Here is a 22,199-nt window from a genome sequence, read left to right as displayed (position 1 = left end):
AATGTGCCTGCGACGTGCGTGGGCAGTGGCAACTTTACCGATCTACGGACAGAAATACACACTGAGGAGCCAAAGAAAGAAATGTGCACTGAAGAGCCAAAGAAAGAAATGTGCAGTGAAGAGCCAAAGAAACTGGTGTGCCTGCCCAACATGGCGCAGGGCCCCCGCGAGCACGCAGAAGGTAACCGCAAATCGATGTGGCACGGAATCTACTAATGTCTGAAGCAGTGCTCGGGGGAACTGACAGCGTGAATCGTGCAGGGCTGCCCGTAAATCCCTAAGAGCACGAGGGGGTGGAGATCTCTTCTGAACAGCACGTTGCGAATCGACACATATCAGCATCACCATCATCGTCATCAACGTCATCTATCTGTCGTTTTTGTCGTCTTCAGCCCGAAGATTGGTTTGATGACCTGTGCAAGTCTCTTCATCTCCGAATAACTACTGCAACCTATATGCTTCCGAATCTGCGTACTGTATTCAGTTCTGGTCTCCCTCTACTATTTTTACACGCCCCACAATTGCCTACAATACTAAATTGGTGGTACCATGATGTATCAGAAGGTGTTCTATCAAACGATCCCTTCTTCTAATCAGGTTGTGCCACAAATTCCTCTTCTCCCCAGTTCTATTCAGTACCTTCCCATTAGTTGCGTCGTCTGCCTACCTAATCTCTAGTATTCTTCTGTAGCACCATATTTCAAAAGCTATTCTCTTCCTGTTTCAAGTGTTTATCGTCTACATTTCCCTTACATAGATGGCTACATTCCAGATAAATACTGTTTCACGATTCTTAAACCAAGTGTTAGCTGTGATTAGGTTATGCTCTGTGCAAAATTTTACCAGGCGGATTCCTCTTTCATTCCTTACCCCCAGTCTATATTCAACTACTACTTTTCCTTCTCTTCCTTCTACTATCGAACTCCAGTTCCCCATGACTATTCAATTTTCGTCTCCGTTAAGTATCTGAATAATTCTTTTACCTCCTCATACATTTCTTCAATCTATTAAGTATCTGCGGAGCTAGTTGGCATAGAAACATTTACTGCTGTCGTGGGAGTTGGCTTTGTGTCTATCTTGGCTACAATAATGCGTTAACTATGCTGTTCATAGGAGCTCACCCGCATTTCTATTTTCTTCTTCATTATTAAACCTATTACTTCATTACCACAAATTGATTTTGTATTTATAACCGTATTCACCTGACCAGAAGTCATGTTCCTCCTGCCACCGAACTTCACTAATTCCCACTATATCTTAGTTCAACCTGTCCATTTCCCTTTTTAATTTTTTTAACTTACATACCAAACTAAGGGTTCTAATATTCCACGCTGCAATCCGCAGAACGCCACTTTTGTTTCTCCTGGTGATCACATCCTCCTGAGCAGTCGCCGTCCCGCGATCCGAATTGGGGGGGGGGGGGGCTAATTTTACCTCCGGAAAAATTTTACCCAGGAGGACGCCATCATCATTCAACGATACGTACAGCTGCATGCCCTCGGGAAAAATTACGGGTGTAGTTTCCCCTTGCTTTCAGCCTTTCGCAGTACCAGCACAGAGTGGCCGTTTTGGGTCATGTTACACGAGGCCACATCAATCGCTCATCCTGACTGTGGCCCCTGAAACTACTGAAAAGGCTGCCGTCCCTCTTCAGCAGCAAGACAACGCACCGATGGCAAAGTCCACGCTTCTATTTATACATTAAAGTCGATTTACTCACATCGCCACCAATAATGATATTTCTTAGAAGCAGATCAAAAAGTTGAGATTCACGTCCACCCAAAAATCACATTTTCAGTTTTACAAATAACTTCTTATAGGTATAAGCGAACAAGAAACACGGCCGTGTGGAGGGAAAAAGAGTAAAGGAGCAGACTGCACTCTCCACAGCAAAATATGTAACTGCCGAGGTTCGTAGCTGCCAGCGCTCTAGCAGCACCACGGCGGCCGACTCTAAAAGCCGTCGCCACACGGACCGTGGATTCGAACGTTGAGCTACGAGCGTGCCGAGTTTCCGACGTCATATCGTGGAAGAAAAAGAAAAAAAAAATACGTTGGGGCATCTTTCCGAATGTGCAGCGCAATACGTAGTATGTCAGAACGTGCGTTTGAACGTTGATCAATGTGACGGAAGAACGCTACCTGCGTCAGATGACGCAGTCTCTCTTCAGTACAGAGTCGCGAGACGCCATTTTGGCTTGCAATTGAAGCCTGTAATTATTATACATGCCGCTTCTAAACTACAACAAACTGCGGATCTCCCAAAAACCAGTCGTTAATTGTAGGATTTGTTGTAATGTAATGGCGAGAAACGTCATGTTGGTGGTTAAAGGATTACTGTCATTGTGTATTATGACAGTATGCCATTCCGAGGCAATAAAATATTGAGTGTCTATCAAAAACGCGTTGTGCTTTGTATAATTTGTTATAATCAAATATGAGTTAATAGCACATCTATGATTAAAGCTTTCAGGAGCGGACAAAATCCAGAACACGACCAGAAATATATTACACCAGTGTTGCCTAGTGAGCAGATATGCAGACTGGTTAACACAAGATGTATTGTTGGATGCAAATATTTTTTTGCTGACCTTCGCGTTTTCCAAGGCGTTCAGATACTTTATTAGTTTAATAGAACAATATTCTATAATCTTTCTTGTCTCAAGTTTTTTACTTCACTTGTTATAAAGATCCTAGTAGTTAATAGGGTTTTACTAAAAAGTGAGAATGATGAAATAATTTTCATGTTATGTAAAGAACTACTGTACATTTCCATCGCACTATTTGTAATGTAACTTTTATAAGCCGATGCATTTAGTAACTACACACGGTACTTTCCTTTATTGCCTTATACCACGTTCACGGATACTGAAATTATTATTTTTCGTATAACGGGCACAGCACATCAGCAGCCTGCGGACAAGAGAAGGAATATGCGTCTCGACAGAGGTAACGTACGAATTTTAAGCCTGTAGAAACAGTGTTGATGATGTTTGGGGGGCGCTCAACTGCGCGGTCATCATCGCCCGTACAGTCCAATCGAGCCACAGTCACAAATGAGGAGGATGCAACGATGGGCACAACACAAACAGCCAGTCCCTGGGAAGAGAAAATCCCCAACCCGGACGGGAACGAAGTCGGGACCTCGTGATCCAGAGGCAGCAACGCTAGCTACATTTCTTTGTTTTGGGATCTAGAGAATTTCATTGGATCAAATTCACTTATATATTCGACGGGACCCTACTACCGTCGCCAGAAGCTTCCGAGTCGTCTCCGCGTGATGAACGTAAGGGGGACTCCCTCTAAACCGTGTGCTCTGAGGACCAACAGACCGCAAACTGCGGAATCGACACATGTCGTTTGCGAGCCAGTCACGGCCCACAGCACCAGGCACACGCGCCGTGTGTCCGAGTCGTCTCCGCGTGATGAACGTAAGGGGGACTCCCTCTAAACCGTGTGCTCTGAGGACCAACAGACCGCGAGCTGCGGAATCGACACATGTGGTTTGCGAGCCAGTCACGGCCCACAGCTCCAGGCACACGCGCCGTGTGTCCGAGTCGTCTCCGCATAATGAATGTAAGGGGGACTCCCTCTAAACCGTGTGCTCTGAGGACCAACAGACCGCGAGCTGCGGAATCGACACATGTGGTTTGCGAGCCAGTCACGGCCCACAGCTCCAGGCACACGCGCCGCGTGCACGAGTCGTCTCCGCGTGATGAATTTAAGGGGGACTCCCTCTAAACCGTGTGCTCTGAGGACCAACAGACCGCCAGCTGCGGAATCGACACATGTGGTTTGCGAGCCAGTCACGGCCCACAGCTCCAGGCAGACGCGCCGTGTGTCCGAGTCGTCTCCGCGTGATGAATGTAAGGGGGACTCCCTCTAAACCGTGTGCTCTGAGGACCAACAGACCGCCAGCTGCGGAATCGACACATGTGGTTTGCGAGCCAGTCACGGCCCACAGCTCCAGGCAGACGCGCCGTGTGTCCGAGTCGTCTCCGCGTGATGAATGTAAGGGGGACTCCCTCTAAACCGTGTGCTCTGAGGACCAACAGACCGCGAGCTGCGGAATCGAGACATGCGGTTTGCGAGCCAGCCACGGCCCACAGCTCCAGTCACACGCGCCGTGTGTCCGAGTCGTCTCCACGTGATGAATGTAAGGGGGACTCCCTCTAAACCGTGTGCTCTGAGGACCAACAGACCGCGAGCTGCGGAATCGAGACATGTGGTTTGCGAGCCAGTCACGGCCCACAGCTCCAGTCACACGCGCCGTGTGTCCGAGTCGTCTCCACGTGATGAATGTAAGGGGGACTCCCTCTAAACTGTGTGCTCTGAGGACCAACAGACCGCGAGCTGCGGAATCGAGACATGCGGTTTGCGAGCCAGCCACGGCCCACAGCTCCAGGAACACGCGCCGTGTGTCCGAGTCGTCTCCGCGTGATGAATGTAAGGGGGACTCCCTCTAAACCGTGTGCTCTGAGGACCAACAGACCGCGAGCTGCGGAATCGAGACATGTGGTTTGCGAGCCAGTCATGGCCCACAGCTATAGGCACACGTGCCGTGTGTCCGAGTCGTCTCCACGTGATGAATTTAAGGGGGACTCCCTCTAAACCGTGTGCTCTGAGGACCAACAGACCGCGAGTTGCGGAATCGAGACATGTGGTTTGCGAGCCAGTCAAGGCCCACAGCTCCAGTCACACGCGCCGTGTGTCCGAGTCGTCTCCACGTGTTAAATTGAAGGGGGACTCCCTCTAAACTGTGTGCTCTGAGGACCAACAGACCGCGAGCTGCGGAATCGAGACATGTGGTTTGCAAGCCAGGCACGGCCAACAGCTATAGGCACACGTGCCGTGTGTCCAAGTCGTCTCCACGTGATGAATTTAAGGGGGACTCCCTCTAAACCGTGTGCTCTGAGGACCAACAGACCGCGAGCTGCGGAATCGAGACATGTGGTTTGCGAGCCAGTCAGGGCCCACAGCTCCAGGCACACGCGCCGTATGTGCGAGTCGTCTCCACGTGATGAATTTAAGGGGGACTCCCTCTAAACCGTGTGCTCTGAGGACCAACAGACCGCGAGCTGCGGAATCGCGACATGTGGTTTGCGAGCCAGTCAAGGCCCACAGCTCCAGTCACACGCGCCGTGTGTCCGAGTCGTCTCCACGTGATGAATTGAAGGGGGACTCCCTCTAAACTGTGTGCTCTGAGGACCAACAGACCGCGAGCTGCGGAATCGAGACATGTGGTTTGCGAGCCAGGCACGGCCCACAGCTATAGGCACACGTGCCGTGTGTCCGAGTCGTCTCCACGTGATGAATTTAAGGGGGACTCCCTCTAAACCGTGTGCTCTGAGGACCAACAGACCGCGAGCTGCGGAATCGAGACATGTGGTTTGCGAGCCAGTCACGACCCACAGCTCCAGACACACGTGCCGTGTGTCCGAGTCGTCTCCACGTGATGAATTTAAGGGGGACTCCCTCTAAACCGTGTGCTCTGAGGGCCAACAGACAGCGAGCTGCGGAATCGAGACATGTCGTTTGCGAGCCAGTCAAGGCCCACAGCTCCAGTCACACGCGCCGTGTGTCCGAGTCGTCTCCACGTGATGAATTGAAGGGGGACTCCCTCTAAACTGTGTGCTCTGAGGACCAACAGACCGCGAGCTGCGGAATCGAGACATGTGGTTTGCGAGCCAGGCACGGCCCACAGCTATAGGCACACGTGCCGTGTGTCCGAGTCGTCTCCACGTGATGAATTTAACGGGGACTCCCTCTAAACCGTGTGCTCTGAGGACCAACAGACCGCGAGCTGCGGAATCGAGACATGTGGTTTGCGAGCCAGTCACGGCCCACAGCTCCAGGCACACGTGCCGTGTGTCCGGGTCGTCTCCACGTGATGAATTTAAGGGGGACTCCCTCTAAACCGTGTGCTCTGAGGACCAACAGACCGTGAGCTGCGGAATCGAGACATGTGGTTTGCGAGCCAGTCACGGCCCACAGCTCCAGGCACACGTGCCCTGTGTCCGAGTAGTCTGCACGTGATGAATTTAAGGGGGACTCCCTCTAAACCGTGTGCTCTGAGGACCAACAGACCGCGAGCTGCGGAATCGAGACATGTGGTTTGCAAGCCAGTCACGGCCCACAGCTCCAGGCACACGTGCCGTGTGTCCGAGTCGTCTCCACGTGATGAATTTAAGGGGGACTCCCTCTAAACCGTGTGCTCTGAGGACCAACGACCGCGAGCTACGGAATCGAGACATGTGGTTTGCGAGCCAGTCACGGCCCACAGCTCTAGGCACACGTGCCGTGTGTCCGAGTCGTCTCCACGTGATGAATTTAAGGGGGACTCCCTCTAAACCGTGTGCTCTGAGGACCAACGGACCGCGAGCTACGGAATCGAGACATGTGGTTTGCGAGCCAGTCGCGGCCCACAGCTCCAGGCACACGCGCCGTGTGTCCGAGTCGTCTCCACGTGATGAATTTAAGGGGGACTCCCTCTAAACCGTGTGCTCTGAGGACCAACAGACCGCGAGCTACGGAATCGAGACATGTGGTTTGCGAGCCAGTCAGGGCCCACAGCTCCAGGCACACGCGCCGTGTGTCCGAGTCGTCTCCATGTGATGAATTTAAGGGGGACTCCCTCTAAACCGTGTGCTCTGAGGACCAACAGACCGCGAGCTGCGGAATCGAGACGTGTGGTTTGCGAGCCAGTCATGGCCCACAGCTCCAGGCACACGTGCCGTGTGTCCGAGTCGTCTCCACGTGATGAATTTAAGGGGGACTCCCTCTAAACCGTGTGCTCTGAGGACCAACAGACCGCGAGCTGCGGAATCGAGACATGTGGTTTGCGAGCCAGTCACGGCCCACAGCTCCAGGCACACGTGCCGTGTGTCCGGGTCGTCTCCACGTGATGAATTTAAGGGGGACTCCCTCTAAACCGTGTGCTCTGAGGACCAACAGACCGTGAGCTGCGGAATCGAGACATGTGGTTTGCGAGCCAGTCACGGCCCACAGCTCCAGGCACACGTGCCCTGTGTCCGAGTAGTCTGCACGTGATGAATTTAAGGGGGACTCCCTCTAAACCGTGTGCTCTGAGGACCAACAGACCGCGAGCTGCGGAATCGAGACATGTGGTTTGCAAGCCAGTCACGGCCCACAGCTCCAGGCACACGTGCCGTGTGTCCGAGTCGTCTCCACGTGATGAATTTAAGGGGGACTCCCTCTAAACCGTGTGCTCTGAGGACCAACGACCGCGAGCTACGGAATCGAGACATGTGGTTTGCGAGCCAGTCACGGCCCACAGCTCCAGGCACACGTGCCGTGTGTCCGAGTCGTCTCCACGTGATGAATTTAAGGGGGACTCCCTCTAAACCGTGTGCTCTGAGGACCAACGGACCGCGAGCTACGGAATCGAGACATGTGGTTTGCGAGCCAGTCGCGGCCCACAGCTCCAGGCACACGCGCCGTGTGTCCGAGTCGTCTCCACGTGATGAATTTAAGGGGGACTCCCTCTAAACCGTGTGCTCTGAGGACCAACAGACCGCGAGCTACGGAATCGAGACATGTGGTTTGCGAGCCAGTCAGGGCCCACAGCTCCAGGCACACGCGCCGTGTGTCCGAGTCGTCTCCATGTGATGAATTTAAGGGGGACTCCCTCTAAACCGTGTGCTCTGAGGACCAACAGACCGCGAGCTGCGGAATCGAGACGTGTGGTTTGCGAGCCAGTCATGGCCCACAGCTCCAGGCACACGTGCCGTGTGTCCGAGTCGTCTCCACGTGATGAATTTAAGGGGGACTCCCTCTAAACCGTGTGCTCTGAGGACCAACAGACCGCGAGCTGCGGAATCGAGACATGTGGTTTGCGAGCCAGTCATGGCCCACAGCCCCAGGCACACGCGCCGTGTGTCCGAGTCGTCTCCACGTGATGAATTTAAGGGGGACTCCCTCTAAACCGTGTGCTCTGAGGACCAACAGACTGCGAACTGCGGAATCGAGACATGTGGTTTGCGAGCCAGTCATGGCCCACAGCTCCAGGCACACGCGCCGTGTGTCCGAGTCGTCTCCACGTGATGAATTTAAGGGGGACTCCCTCTAAACCGTGTGCTCTGAGGACCAACAGACCGCGAGCTGCGGAATCGAGACATGTGGTTTGCGAGCCAGTCACGGCCCACAGCTCCAGGCACACGCGCTGTGTGCACGAGTCGTCTCCGCGTGATGAATGTAAGGGGGACTCCCTCTAAACCGTGTGCTCTGAGGACCAACAGACCGCGAGCTGCGGAATCGAGACATGTGGTTTGCGAGCCAGTCACGGCCCACAGCTCCAGGCACACGCGCTGTGTGCACGAGTCGTCTCCGCATGATGAATGTAAGGGGGACTCCCTCTAAACCGTGTGCTCTGAGGACCAACAGACCGCGAGCTGCGGAATCGAGACATGTGGTTTGCGAGCCAGTCACGGCCCACAGCTCCAGGCACACGCGCCGTATGTCCGAGTCGTCTCCGCGTGATGAATGTAAGGGGGACTCCCTCTAAACCGTGTGCTCTGAGGACCAACAGACCGCGAGCTGCGGAATCGAGACATGTGGTTTGCGAGCCAGTCACGGCCCACAGCTCCAGGCACACGTGCCGTGTGTCCGAGTCGTCTCCACGTGATGAATTTAAGGGGGACTCCCTCTAATCCGTGTGCTCTGAGGACCAACAGACCGCGAGCTGCGGAATCGAGACATGTGGTTTGCGAGCCAGTCAGGGCCCACAGCTCCAGGCACACGCGCCGTGTGTCCGAGTCGTCTCCACGTGATGAATTTGAGGGGGACTCCCTCTAAACCGTGTGCTCTGAGGACCAACAGACCGCCAGATGCGGAATCGAGACGTGTGGTTTGCGAGCCAGTCATGGCCCACAGCTCCAGGCACATGTGCCGTGTGTCCGAGTCGTCTCCACGTGATGAATTTAAGGGGGACTCCCTCTAAACCGTGTGCTCTGAGGACCAACAGACCGCCAGCTGCGGAATCGAGACATGTGGTTTGCGAGCCAGTCATGGCCCACAGCTCCAGGCACACGCGCCGTGTGTCCGAGTCGTCTCCACGTGATGAATTTAAGGGGGACTCCCTCTAAACCGTGTGCTCTGAGGACCAACAGACCGCCAGCTGCGGAATCGAGACGTGTGGTTTGCGAGCCAGTCAGGGCCCACAGCTCCAGGCACATGTGCCGTGTGTCCGAGTCGTCTCCACGTGATGAATTTAAGGGGGACTCCCTCTAAACCGTGTGCTCTGAGGACCAACAGACCGAGAGCTGCGGAATCGAGACATGTGGTTTGCGAGCCAGTCATGGCCCACAGATCCAGGCACACGCGCCGTGTGTCCGAGTCGTCTCCACGTGATGAATTTAAGGGGGACTCCCTCTAAACCGTGTGCTCTGAGGACCAACAGACCGCCAGCTGCGGAATCGAGACGTGTGGTTTGCGAGCCAGTCAGGGCCCACAGCTCCAGGCACATGTGCCGTGTGTCCGAGTCGTCTCCACGTGATGAATTTAAGGGGGACTCCCTCTAAACCGTGTGCTCTGAGGACCAACAGACCGCGAGCTGCGGAATCGAGACATGTGGTTTGCGAGCCAGTCATGGCCCACAGCTCCAGGCACACGCGCCGTGTGTCCGAGTCGTCTCCACGTGATGAATTTAAGGGGGACTCCCTCTAAACCGTGTGCTCTGAGGACCAACAGACCGCCAGCTGCGGAATCGAGACGTGTGGTTTGCGAGCCAGTCAGGGCCCACAGCTCCAGGCACATGTGCCGTGTGTCCGAGTCGTCTCCACGTGATGAATTTAAGGGGGACTCCCTCTCAACCGTGTGCTCTGAGGACCAACAGACCGCGAGCTGCGGAATCGAGACATGTGGTTTGCGAGCCAGTCATGGCCCACAGCTCCAGGCACACGCGCCGTGTGTCCGAGTCGTCTCCACGTGATGAATTTAAGGGGGACTCCCTCTAAACCGTGTGCTCTGAGGACCAACAGACCGCCAGCTGCGGAATCGAGACGTGTGGTTTGCGAGCCAGTCAGGGCCCACAGCTCCAGGCACATGTGCCGTGTGTCCGAGTCGTCTCCACGTGATGAATTTAAGGGGGACTCCCTCTAAACCGTGTGCTCTGAGGACCAACAGACCGCGAGCTGCGGAATCGATACATGTGGTTTGCGAGCCAGTCATGGCCCACAGCTCCAGGCACACGCGCCGTGTGTCCGAGTCGTCTCCACGTGATGAATTTAAGGGGGACTCCCTCTAAACCGTGTGCTCTGAGGACCAACAGACCGCCAGCTGCGGAATCGAGACGTGTGGTTTGCGAGCCAGTCATGGCCCACAGCTCCAGGCACACGTGCCGTGTGTCCGAGTCGTCTCCACGTGATGAATTTAAGGGGGACTCCCTCTAAACCGTGTGCTCTGAGGACCAACAGACCGCCAGCTGCGGAATCGAGACGTGTGGTTTGCGAGCCAGTCATGGCCCACAGCTCCAGGCACATGTGCCGTGTGTCCAAGTCGTCTCCACGTGATGAATTTAAGGGGGACTCCCTCTAAACCGTGTGCTCTGAGGACCAACAGACCGCGAGCTGCGGAATCGAGACATGTGGTTTGCGAGCCAGTCATGGCCCACAGCTCCAGGCACACGCGCCGTGTGTCCGAGTCGTCTCCACGTGATGAATTTAAGGGGGACTCCCTCTAAACCGTGTGCTCTGAGGACCAACAGACCGCCAGCTGCGGAATCGAGACGTGTGGTTTGCGAGCCAGTCAGGGCCCACAGTTCCAGGCACACGTGCCGTGTGTCCGAGTCGTCTCCACGTGATGAATTTAAGGGGGACTCCCTCTAAACCGTGTGCTCTGAGGACCAACAGACCGCGAGCTGCGGAATCGAGACATGTGGTTTGCGAGCAAGGCACGGCCCACAGCTATAGGCACACGTGCCGTGTGTCCGAGTCGTCTCCACGTGATGAATTTAAGGGGGACTCCCTCTAAACCGTGTGCTCTGAGGACCAACAGACCGCGAGCTGCGGAATCGAGACATGTGGTTTGCGAGCCAGTCACGGCCCACAGCTCCAGGCACACGTGCCGTGTGTCCGAGTCGTCTCCACGTGATGAATTTAAGGGGGACTCCCTCTAAACCGTGTGCTCTGAGGACCAACAGACCGCGAGCTGCGGAATCGAGACATGTCGTTTGCGAGCCAGTCCAGGCCCACAGCTCCAGTCACACGCGCCGTGTGTCCGAGTCGTCTCCACGTGATGAATTGAAGGGGGACTCCCTCTAAACTGTGTGCTCTGAGGACCAACAGACCGCGAGCTGCGGAATCGAGACATGTGGTTTGCGAGCCAGGCACGGCCCACAGCTATAGGCACACGTGCCTTGTGTCCGAGTCGTCTCCACGTGATGAATTTAAGGGGGACTCCCTCTAAACCGTGTGCTCTGAGGACCAACAGACCGCGAGCTGCGGAATCGAGACATGTGGTTTGCGAGCCAGTCACGGCCCACAGCTCCAGGCACACGTGCCGTGTGTCCGAGTCGTCTCCACGTGATGAATTTAAGGGGGACTCCCTCTAAACCGTGTGCTCTGAGGACCAACAGACCGCGAGCTGCGGAATCGAGACATGTGGTTTGCGAGCCAGTCACGGCCCACAGCTCCAGGCACACGTGCCCTGTGTCCGAGTAGTCTCCACGTGATGAATTTAAGGGGGACTCCCTCTAAACCGTGTGCTCTGAGGACCAACAGACCGCGAGCTGCGGAATCGAGACATGTGGTTTGCGAGCCAGTCACGGCCCACAGCTCCAGGCACACGTGCCGTGTGTCCAAGTCGTCTCCACGTGATGAATTTAAGGGGGACTCCCTCTAAACCGTGTGCTCTGAGGACCAACGACCGCGAGCTACGGAATCGAGACATGTGGTTTGCGAGCCAGTCACGGCCCACAGCTCCAGGCACACGCGCCGTGTGTCCGAGTCGTCTCCACGTGATGAATTTAAGGGGGACTCCCTCTAAACCGTGTGCTTTGAGGACCAACAGACCGCGAGCTACGGAATCGAGACATGTGGTTTGCGAGCCAGTCAGGGCCCACAGCTCCAGGCACACGCTCCATGTGTCCGAGTCGTCTCCACGCGATGAATTTAAGGGGGACTCCCTCTAAACCGTGTGCTCTGAGGACCAACAGACCGCGAGCTGCGGAATCGAGACGTGTGGTTTGCGAGCCAGTCATGGCCCACAGCTCCAGGCACACGTGCCGTGTGTCCGAGTCGTCTCCACGTGATGAATTTAAGGGGGACTCCCTCTAAACCGTGTGCTCTGAGGACCAACAGACCGCGAGCTGCGGAATCGAGACATGTGGTTTGCGAGCCAGTCATGGCCCACAGCTCCAGGCACACGCGCCGTGTGTCCGAGTCGTCTCCACGTGATGAATTTAAGGGGGACTCCCTCTAAACCGTGTGCTCTGAGGACCAACAGACCGCGAGCTGCAGAATCTAGACATGTGGTTTGCGAGCCAGTCACGGCCCACAGCTCCAGGCACACGCGCCGTGTGTCCGAGTCGTCTCCACGTGATGAATTTAAGGGGGACTCCCTCTAAACCGTGTGCTCTGAGGACCAACAGACCGCGAGCTGCGGAATCGAGACATGTGGTTTGCGAGCCAGTCACGGCCCACAGCTCCAGGCACACGCGCTGTGTGCACGAGTCATCTCCGCGTGATGAATGTAAGGGGGACTCCCTCTAAACCGTGTGCTCTGAGGACCAACAGACCGCGAGCTGCGGATTCGAGACATGTGGTTTGCGAGCCAGTCACAGCCCACAGCTCCAGGCACACGCGCTGTGTGCACGAGTCGTCTCCGCGTGATGAATGTAAGGGGGACTCCCTCTAAACCGTGTGCTCTGAGGACCAACAGACCGCGAGCTGCGGAATCGAGACATGTGGTTTGCGAGCCAGTCATGGCCCACAGCTCCAGGCACACGCGCCGTGTGTCCGAGTCGTCTCCACGTGATGAATTTAAGGGGGACTCCCTCTAAACCGTGTGCTCTGAGGACCAACAGACCGCCAGCTGCGGAATCGAGACGTGTGGTTTGCGAGCCAGTCAGGGCCCACAGCTCCAGGCACACGTGCCGTGTGTCCGAGTCGTCTCCACGTGATGAATTTAAGGGGGACTCCCTCTAAACCGTGTGCTCTGAGGACCAACAGACCGCGAGCTGCGGAATCGAGACATGTGGTTTGCGAGCAAGGCACGGCCCACAGCTATAGGCACACGTGCCGTGTGTCCGAGTCGTCTCCACGTGATGAATTTAAGGGGGACTCCCTCTAAACCGTGTGCTCTGAGGACCAACAGACCGCGAGCTGCGGAATCGAGACATGTGGTTTGCGAGCCAGTCACGGCCCACAGCTCCAGGCACACGTGCCGTGTGTCCGAGTCGTCTCCACGTGATGAATTTAAGGGGGACTCCCTCTAAACCGTGTGCTCTGAGGACCAACAGACCGCGAGCTGCGGAATCGAGACATGTCGTTTGCGAGCCAGTCAAGGCCCACAGCTCCAGTCACACGCGCCGTGTGTCCGAGTCGTCTCCACGTGATGAATTGAAGGGGGACTCCCTCTAAACTGTGTGCTCTGAGGACCAACAGACCGCGAGCTGCGGAATCGAGACATGTGGTTTGCGAGCCAGGCACGGCCCACAGCTATAGGCACACGTGCCTTGTGTCCGAGTCGTCTCCACGTGATGAATTTAAGGGGGACTCCCTCTAAACCGTGTGCTCTGAGGACCAACAGACCGCGAGCTGCGGAATCGAGACATGTGGTTTGCGAGCCAGTCACGGCCCACAGCTCCAGGCACACGTGCCGTGTGTCCGAGTCGTCTCCACGTGATGAATTTAAGGGGGACTCCCTCTAAACCGTGTGCTCTGAGGACCAACAGACCGCGAGCTGCGGAATCGAGACATGTGGTTTGCGAGCCAGTCACGGCCCACAGCTCCAGGCACACGTGCCCTGTGTCCGAGTAGTCTCCACGTGATGAATTTAAGGGGGACTCCCTCTAAACCGTGTGCTCTGAGAACCAACAGACCGCGAGCTGCGGAATCGAGACATGTGGTTTGCGAGCCAGTCACGGCCCACAGCTCCAGGCACACGTGCCGTGTGTCCGAGTCGTCTCCACGTGATGAATTTAAGGGGGACTCCCTCTAAACCGTGTGCTCTGAGGACCAACGACCGCGAGCTACGGAATCGAGACATGTGGTTTGCGAGCCAGTCACGGCCCACAGCTCCAGGCACACGCGCCGTGTGTCCGAGTCGTCTCCACGTGATGAATTTAAGGGGGACTCCCTCTAAACCGTGTGCTTTGAGGACCAACAGACCGCGAGCTACGGAATCGAGACATGTGGTTTGCGAGCCAGTCAGGGCCCACAGCTCCAGGCACACGCTCCATGTGTCCGAGTCGTCTCCACGCGATGAATTTAAGGGGGACTCCCTCTAAACCGTGTGCTCTGAGGACCAACAGACCGCGAGCTGCGGAATCGAGACGTGTGGTTTGCGAGCCAGTCATGGCCCACAGCTCCAGGCACACGTGCCGTGTGTCCGAGTCGTCTCCACGTGATGAATTTAAGGGGGACTCCCTCTAAACCGTGTGCTCTGAGGACCAACAGACCGCGAGCTGCGGAATCGAGACATGTGGTTTGCGAGCCAGTCATGGCCCACAGCTCCAGGCACACGCGCCGTGTGTCCGAGTCGTCTCCACGTGATGAATTTAAGGGGGACTCCCTCTAAACCGTGTGCTCTGAGGACCAACAGACCGCGAGCTGCGGAATCTAGACATGTGGTTTGCGAGCCAGTCACGGCCCACAGCTCCAGGCACACGCGCCGTGTGTCCGAGTCGTCTCCACGTGATGAATTTAAGGGGGACTCCCTCTAAACCGTGTGCTCTGAGGACCAACAGACCGCGAGCTGCGGAATCGAGACATGTGGTTTGCGAGCCAGTCACGGCCCACAGCTCCAGGCACACGCGCTGTGTGCACGAGTCGTCTCCGCGTGATGAATGTAAGGGGGACTCCCTCTAAACCGTGTGCTCTGAGGACCAACAGACCGCGAGCTGCGGAATCGAGACATGTGGTTTGCGAGCCAGTCAAGGCCCACAGCTCCAGTCACACGCGCCGTGTGTCCGAGTCGCACCGTGTCCGAGCGTTCGGCCCCGCGGAGTCGGCACGCCCAACACTGACGCTCGAGAGACGGCTGCAACGTGTCGAAGGACTGGACTCACCCGGATGCCGGCGTCGCGGTTGGCCTGCGCCACGCCGATGTCCGCGTCGCGCTTGACGGCGGCCGTCTGCGCCTTGCCCAGCGACGCCAGGTACTGCACCTCGTCGTACACGTCCTTGATGGTGAACGACAGGATCTCGATGCCCATGCGGCCCACGTCAGGCGCGGCCACCTCCCTCACCAGCGACGCGAACTGGTCGCGGTCTTTGTACACCTCCTCGACGGTAAGAGTTCCTGCAACATCACGTCACTGCCTCACTCACTGTGTCCAACTCTTTCTACACTTGGGCTGTCTGCAGCAGGCCGTAGTTGGCCTGCAGCTAAAGCACAGGAGACAGTATACAATAGACTTTTCGTAGAGTTTGTAGTGATCTTGTGTTCAGCGCAATTTTGGGGAGCTATTTAGTGGCACTGGATGGCTCGAGAAGCTGCAAATTTTATATTGTTAAAGTAGTTTTTTGATACAATAAAATCAAATGTCACATGCCGTCCATCCGACATGTTTCGAGGCTCATTTTATTTCTGGCTTATAAACAATGTCACCGAAGTAATTGCGATGGCAGCTCGAACTGAAAACTGTAAACAACAGATGTGCATTCGACCAGTCAGTTGTGAGCAGGCAGTGGTAAAAAGTGGACGTGCAACCCGACTGTTTCGACGTGCTTGTTTCACAAATCACAATGGAGTAACATCTCTTAACCGTCTGCTCAGTACATTCTCCAGCATAATTCGAAGAAGAGAAAAGCGTGTGCACAGTTTGTCTCGGACACCTCGACTCCAGAACGAAAACAATGACACGTGCACGCCTGCCAAGACTTGACTGAAATTCTTTTCTGTAAATAAAATCGTCACTGACGACGCGACTTGGTGTTATCATTACGAACCTATCACAAAACGACAAAGTGCAGAAACTCCCAAGTACGGCGAAAGCATTGGCAACATAACCGACACTCCTACCGACGTGGCGCGCGAGTTGAACACCACGTCAAAGCAGAACTTATCGGACAGTTTCACGTGGCAGTATAACGTTCTGTGCGTTCTACTCAAGTGGGGAAAGGGGGGAGGGGACTGCAGAACACGTGAAGCATTAAAAAATTGTTCTATATTTTTATTAACCCATTCTCTCTAGACTTATTGGACTGTGCATCGGCCAGAGGATCATCCTCTTGTTGTAGCTGTTGATGACGCGGTCTTCAGTGCGAGTCCTCCACACTAGTCTACCCTCTTCATCTCTGCATAGCTACAGCAACAACAACCATTCTGAACCTGCAGGCTGTACTCGAGAACCCAAACGGGCAGCGGAGCGCGTTAACGCGCCGCTTCCACGACTCGACGTGCCGACCTTCGCCCGATCGCGATTAGCGACGAGGGCTGATCAGTCAGCCAACCTGGTTATGGTTTTCACGTGAATACGAGGCTGGTACCAACGTCCCGCCTCAGATAAGCGCTGCGAAAACATTTAGAAAACGTTCTCATACTTGAACTTGAGATTTACTCTAGACGCACATAGATAGGGGTACAGAAATTCAGTCCCGGCAGGGGGCAGGGGGAGGGGGTGAATGGAGGAGACAGATAGGGCATCCGGCCACCAACTGTCATTAGCATTGCCAAAACCCACGTAACAATACCGACAACGGTGAAACGGGAACAGACGAGGAGGAGGAGGAGGAGGAGGAGGGAGGGGGTGAAGGTACAAGGAGAAGAAGAATAAGAAGAAACCCACGCTCAAGCCTTCCTCTCCCTCTATAATTTTACCTTCTCTCCCCCCTCCCCCCTCCGCAACACTCCCATCCATAACCAAATTGACGTCTCCTTGGCGCCTCAGAATATGTAATATCAACCAATCCCTTCTTTTACTGAAGTTCTGCAGCAACAGTCTTTTTTTCAATTCGATTCAGTATCTCTTAATTAGTTATTCAATCCACCCATCTAACTTTCAAACAGTCTCCTGTTCTTTCTTGTCTGAACTGTTTATTACCCACATGTCACTTCTGTACAAAATTACACTCCATACAAGTACCTTCATAAATGACTTCATAACACATTTTTATATTCGTGTGAACAATTTTTCTTTTTGAGAAGCGTATTTTTGCTATTGCTAGTATGCATTTTACATCCTCCCTACTTCGCACATCGTCAGTTACGTTGCTGTAAGATCAGTAATACTCGTCTACTACTTTTAGTGTCTCATTTACTAATCTAATTCCTCAGCATCGCTTGATTTAATTCGTCTACATTCGATAACCTTTGTTTTTTCTTTTGTTGATGTCTATTTTATAATCTCTCTCGATCCATTCCGTTCAATTGTTTTTCCAACTCCCTTCACATCACTGACTAAGTTATAAGCACACCTCAAAGATTTTATTTCTTCTCCCCAACTTTAATTCCCTGTTCAAATTTCTCGTTGATAACATTCGGCCAGTTCAAATGGCTCTGAGCACCATGGGACTCAACTTCTGAGGTCATTAGTCCCCTAAAACTTAGAACTAGTTAAACCTGACTAACCTAAGGACATCACACACATCCATGCCCGAGGCAGGATTCTAACCTGTGACCGTAGCGGTCTCGCGATTCCAAACTGCAGCGCCCAGAACCGCACGGCCACTTCGGCCGGCGGTAACATTTACTACTTGCTCAATATACAGACTGAACAACTCCGGGTAGAGCCTAAAACCCTCTCACCCTTCTCAATTACGGCTTCCCTATAATGTCTTTCGTCTCTAATATCTGCAGTCTGCTTTCTGTACAAGTTGTTGACAAGTTTTCGCTCCCCCTTTTTTACCCCTGCTAACTTCAGAATTTCAAATACAGTATTCCAGTCAACACTGTGAATACCTTCTATCACACACTAATATTTGCAACAACACAACTGTACTGCTAATAACAGTAGGGACGCTTCAAAGGGTGTTAATGTTTTCTTTGAGATAAACAGGTCACACCCAGACAGAGCTTTACCTGGATGTTTCGCTTAGCTGTGTTATCACTTCCAGACTAATGTACTGGTGCGGGCGCTGATGCTACGGGGCCTGTAATGGGGATCCCTGGAGAGGAGACTGTAAGGTAGCACACTGCGTTACGACCCCTCCCAAGAACGCCACATGCAGTGAAGAGCTCGTGGACGCCAGCGCAAGGCCCGAAACCAAGAATGAGTCGAGATGTCACCAATGAATATGAGCTCAGGTGGCAGATTGGCTACCTTCTGACGAGGAACAGACTACTGCTCTACCCATAATTTACACATCAATTTTATTTCGGAGTATCTACAGATGCAACCGCGAGTTAAAGCATCTAAATAATCACAGAAACGGAAGAATCCTTGTAATAATTCTAGACTGCCAGGGAAAACTATTACAAGCCAAAAAATGACATTCTTCAGGAGACAACTTTTATTGATTTTCATGAAACAAACAAGTGGAAGAACTTTTTCCACGTTGTTAATAACAACGATTTGGACTAACATAATTACCTGGAAGAAATTTATATCCAAAGCACAGTATTTAAGGTTTTACGTGACATTCTATTTCTTCCGTGCTAAGAATTAGACTTATACTATTGTGACTGCTGAAGACAATAACATGTACATAATTTTAAGTGATGAAAAAAAAGAATAAAAGAAATAATAATTTCATCAGAACTAAGCCTGTACAGAGTATATAACTAAATGATTGACGTATTAGCAGCACCAATTCATTCCCCATGGAATTCTTCAATTTCAGGGTACTTGTTCCCGTCTTCATTTGTTTTGAGTTCTTTGTAAAAATTACGGAGTGTAGGTTGAGCAAGTGGGAGGAGATCCAAAGGACCTGTCTATTTTTCTTTTGAAGTTGGTGGTGTACCACGACAACGTGCTCCAGTGTGCAGTCGAGCACCTGTCTTCCCATTACGAATGAAGCATATTGATTGAAACAACTCATCCTCATTGAGACTCTTTTTGAAAAACACTGTACCATACTTTTTCATAAAACAAAACCTATTGACATCGTGCCACGTTAATTGATTTCCCTCGGTATCTTTCTTTCGAAGTTTTAAGGTGTCTTACAGAACACCACAAAATCCAAGAAGTCGGTATGTGACAGTTCTCCAATTCCAAATTTCCTTTCCTTGCCAACTGAGCGTACCAGTTGATACCAGTCATGAGAATGAGCCACTGGTAACTGCAGCTTCTTCTTTTGTTTTTGGACCAGGTCATGGTCAACATCATATTCTTTACGATCAGTTGTATTCAGATTTGGATTTTCCTGTGTGGCAGACAAGAACATTGCAACCACGTGAGAGTAACTCCCCTCCGCAGGTGCCAGAGTATACTGTCATTTGTTTCATTCCTGAAGGAACTGACCACAGTTAATCGAAAACACAAGTTGCACCCTCTACGGAATGCCACGTGTAGCATGTTACGTTACCTATACAGGTATCATGCATGGTCAAATTGTATGTACACAGTGGCCGTTTATAAAAAGCAAACGAAGTATTGGAAGACGGGGTCGGCAAATACTGCTGTAAGTCGAAAGTGCAACACAGCAACGAACTGTCTGAGATGGAATGTTTCTTGTCTTCGTCCTTTTGGAGGTATGCATTGTCTGCCTCAGTGTGATGAGCAGTTAACTCGGCGTCAACTTCCTGCATAGAACCGTCGTTCACGGATGCAAAGTTACTTCTAAGATGCAGAAAATCGTATTTGTGACACGTATTCATTTTAGGCTCTTTAAATGAGATATTCGTCTTATGGAACTCTCTCTCGTATACTCCTCTGGAAACTGGCATATCCTTTCCATCACAGTAGAGCTTGTACATAGTTGGTAAATACAGATGAGAAGATAGATAAACACTATTACTTCCTTTGTGTATGTATTACGATTTATAATGATGAAATGTGATCTCTTATTTCTTTTACTTTCTCAGGAAGGTGTTTGTTACCTGGTGGTATTTTTCCCCTGTTGTTCCAGAGACATTATCCTTTCGATTGGTAAGGGCATGTGTAACTCTTCAAGGATATTCATGAAACATCCTGTGCAAACGCGAAATCGTTCTGCTTTTTCTCGGAAATGAAACAAATGAGTCACCACATGGCATTCTGCTTTTCGGGTTCCTGGGTCATTTCACGTGATGTTGCAGGTACTTTCCAGTGAAGGAGCCTGATCACATAACTTACCCTTTTGTCTCGATCTCCAATATTCATTAAATTCCTCTAATTCTCCAAATATTCAGTCAATATTTGTGCTCCAGCAGTGTTCTGTTCAACAATCATTTTGTCTAGTTTATCTTTACATTTCAAACGGCACATTTTTAGAGGCTTTGGGGCTCCAGCTTTAATTTCTTTCCCTTTGGCCGTCATGTCATTCTGTGAATGTGTGTGTGTCAGTGGAGGCTGCTCTCGATGAAGGGTACATTGATCTGTGCTAATTTCAGAATATAACTATTTGTGCTAGTATCTAAATCTAAGGTACACGATGTATGAAAGGTGGTCGCGAAGAAATGTCTGCCTTTCACAGTTGAGACATGGCCCTTTTGTAAACAATAAAAACTACGTTATGTCTGGCACCACGATACAGCGCTCGACAATCGTTTGGTAGAACTGAAACCCTGCCTCCATTACTTTCACACATTGTTTATGATAGGAGAATGAGTGCTGCTCCCTCACTCTGTATTCGTCGATATGTGCAAAAAATGGTTCAAATGTCTCTGAGCACTACGGGACTTAACAGCTGAGGTCATGAGTCATCTAGAACTTGGAACTACTTAAACCTAACTAACCTAAGGACATCACACACATCCATGCCCGAGGCAGGATTCGAAGCTGCAACCGTAACGGTCGCGCGGTTCCAGACTGTAGCGCCTAGAACCTCTTGGCCACTCCGGCCGGCCGATATGTGCATTTCGCGGGGGTGTCCACGGGTGCTTACTGATGAATCATCTTCCACATGACCCAAAACCATCTCGCGTATTACCACTGAGCGAACGATTCTTTGCTGTGGGCTTTGGCGAGCTTTCTGTGGCTTGAGCGAACCTTCTTCTCATAAGTAAAATACGTAACGATATACACTCCTGGAAATGGAAAAAAGAACACATTGACACCGGTGTGTCAGACCCACCATACTTGCTCCGGACACTGCGAGAGGGCTGTACAAGCAATGATCACACACACGGCACAGCGGACACACCAGGAACCGCGGTGTTGGCCGTCGGATGGCGCTAGCTGCGCAGCATTTGTGCACCGCCGCCGTCAGTGTCAGCCAGTTTGCCGTGGCATACGGAGCTCCATCGCAGTCTTTAACACTGGTAGCATGCCGCGACAGCGTGGACGTGAACCGTATGTGCAGTTGACGGACTTTGAGCGAGGGCGTATATTGGGCATGCGGGAGGCCGGGTGGACGTACCGCCGAATTGCTCAACACGTGGGGCGTGACATCGATGTTGTCGCCAGTGGTCGGCGGAAGGTGCACGTGCCCGTCGACCTGGGACCGGACCACAGCGACGCACGGATGCACGCCAAGACCGTAGGATCTTACGTACTGCCGTAGGGGACCGCACCGCCACTTACCAGCAAATTAGGAACACTGTTGCTCCTGGGGTATCGGCGAGGGCCATTCGCAACCGTCTCCATGAAGCTGGGCTACGGTCTCGCACAACGTTAGGCCGTCTTCCGCTGACGCCCCAGCATCGTGCAGCCCGCCTCCAGTGGTGTCGCGACAGGCGATGGTCGTATGCGTGTTTGGCGCCGTGCAGGTGAGCGCCACAATCAGGACTGCACACGACCGAGGCACACAGGGCCAACACCCGGCATCGTGGTGTGGGGAGCGATCTCCTACACTGGCCGTACACCTCTGGTGATCGTCGAGGGGACACTGAATAGTGCACGGTACATCCAAACCGTCATCGAACCCATCGTTCTACCATTCCTAGACCGGCAAGGGAACTTGCTGTTCCAACAGGACAATGCACGTCCGCATGTATCC

The 22,199-nt window shown here is 52.8% G+C and overlaps 1 protein-coding gene across 2 annotated transcripts in view; it reads right to left on the bottom strand.

The window, feature by feature from the left end:
• The window catches only part of LOC126284826 (flotillin-2), a 357,637-nt gene that overhangs the window by 74,650 nt on the left and 260,788 nt on the right, over positions 1-22,199 (bottom strand). For both annotated transcript variants that reach the window (XM_049984046.1, XM_049984047.1), the window contains one exon: positions 15,248-15,480. In XM_049984046.1, the coding sequence (XP_049840003.1) occupies positions 15,248-15,480 (233 nt within the window). The remainder of the gene's footprint in view (positions 1-15,247; positions 15,481-22,199) is intronic.

The sequence above is a fragment of the Schistocerca gregaria genome, chromosome 8, assembly GCF_023897955.1.
Source record: "Schistocerca gregaria isolate iqSchGreg1 chromosome 8, iqSchGreg1.2, whole genome shotgun sequence".
In the NCBI taxonomy this organism is placed as follows: Eukaryota; Metazoa; Arthropoda; class Insecta; order Orthoptera; family Acrididae; genus Schistocerca; species Schistocerca gregaria.
The sequence above is the reverse complement of the archived record's forward strand: the minus strand, read 5'-3'. Positions and strand labels throughout refer to the sequence as shown.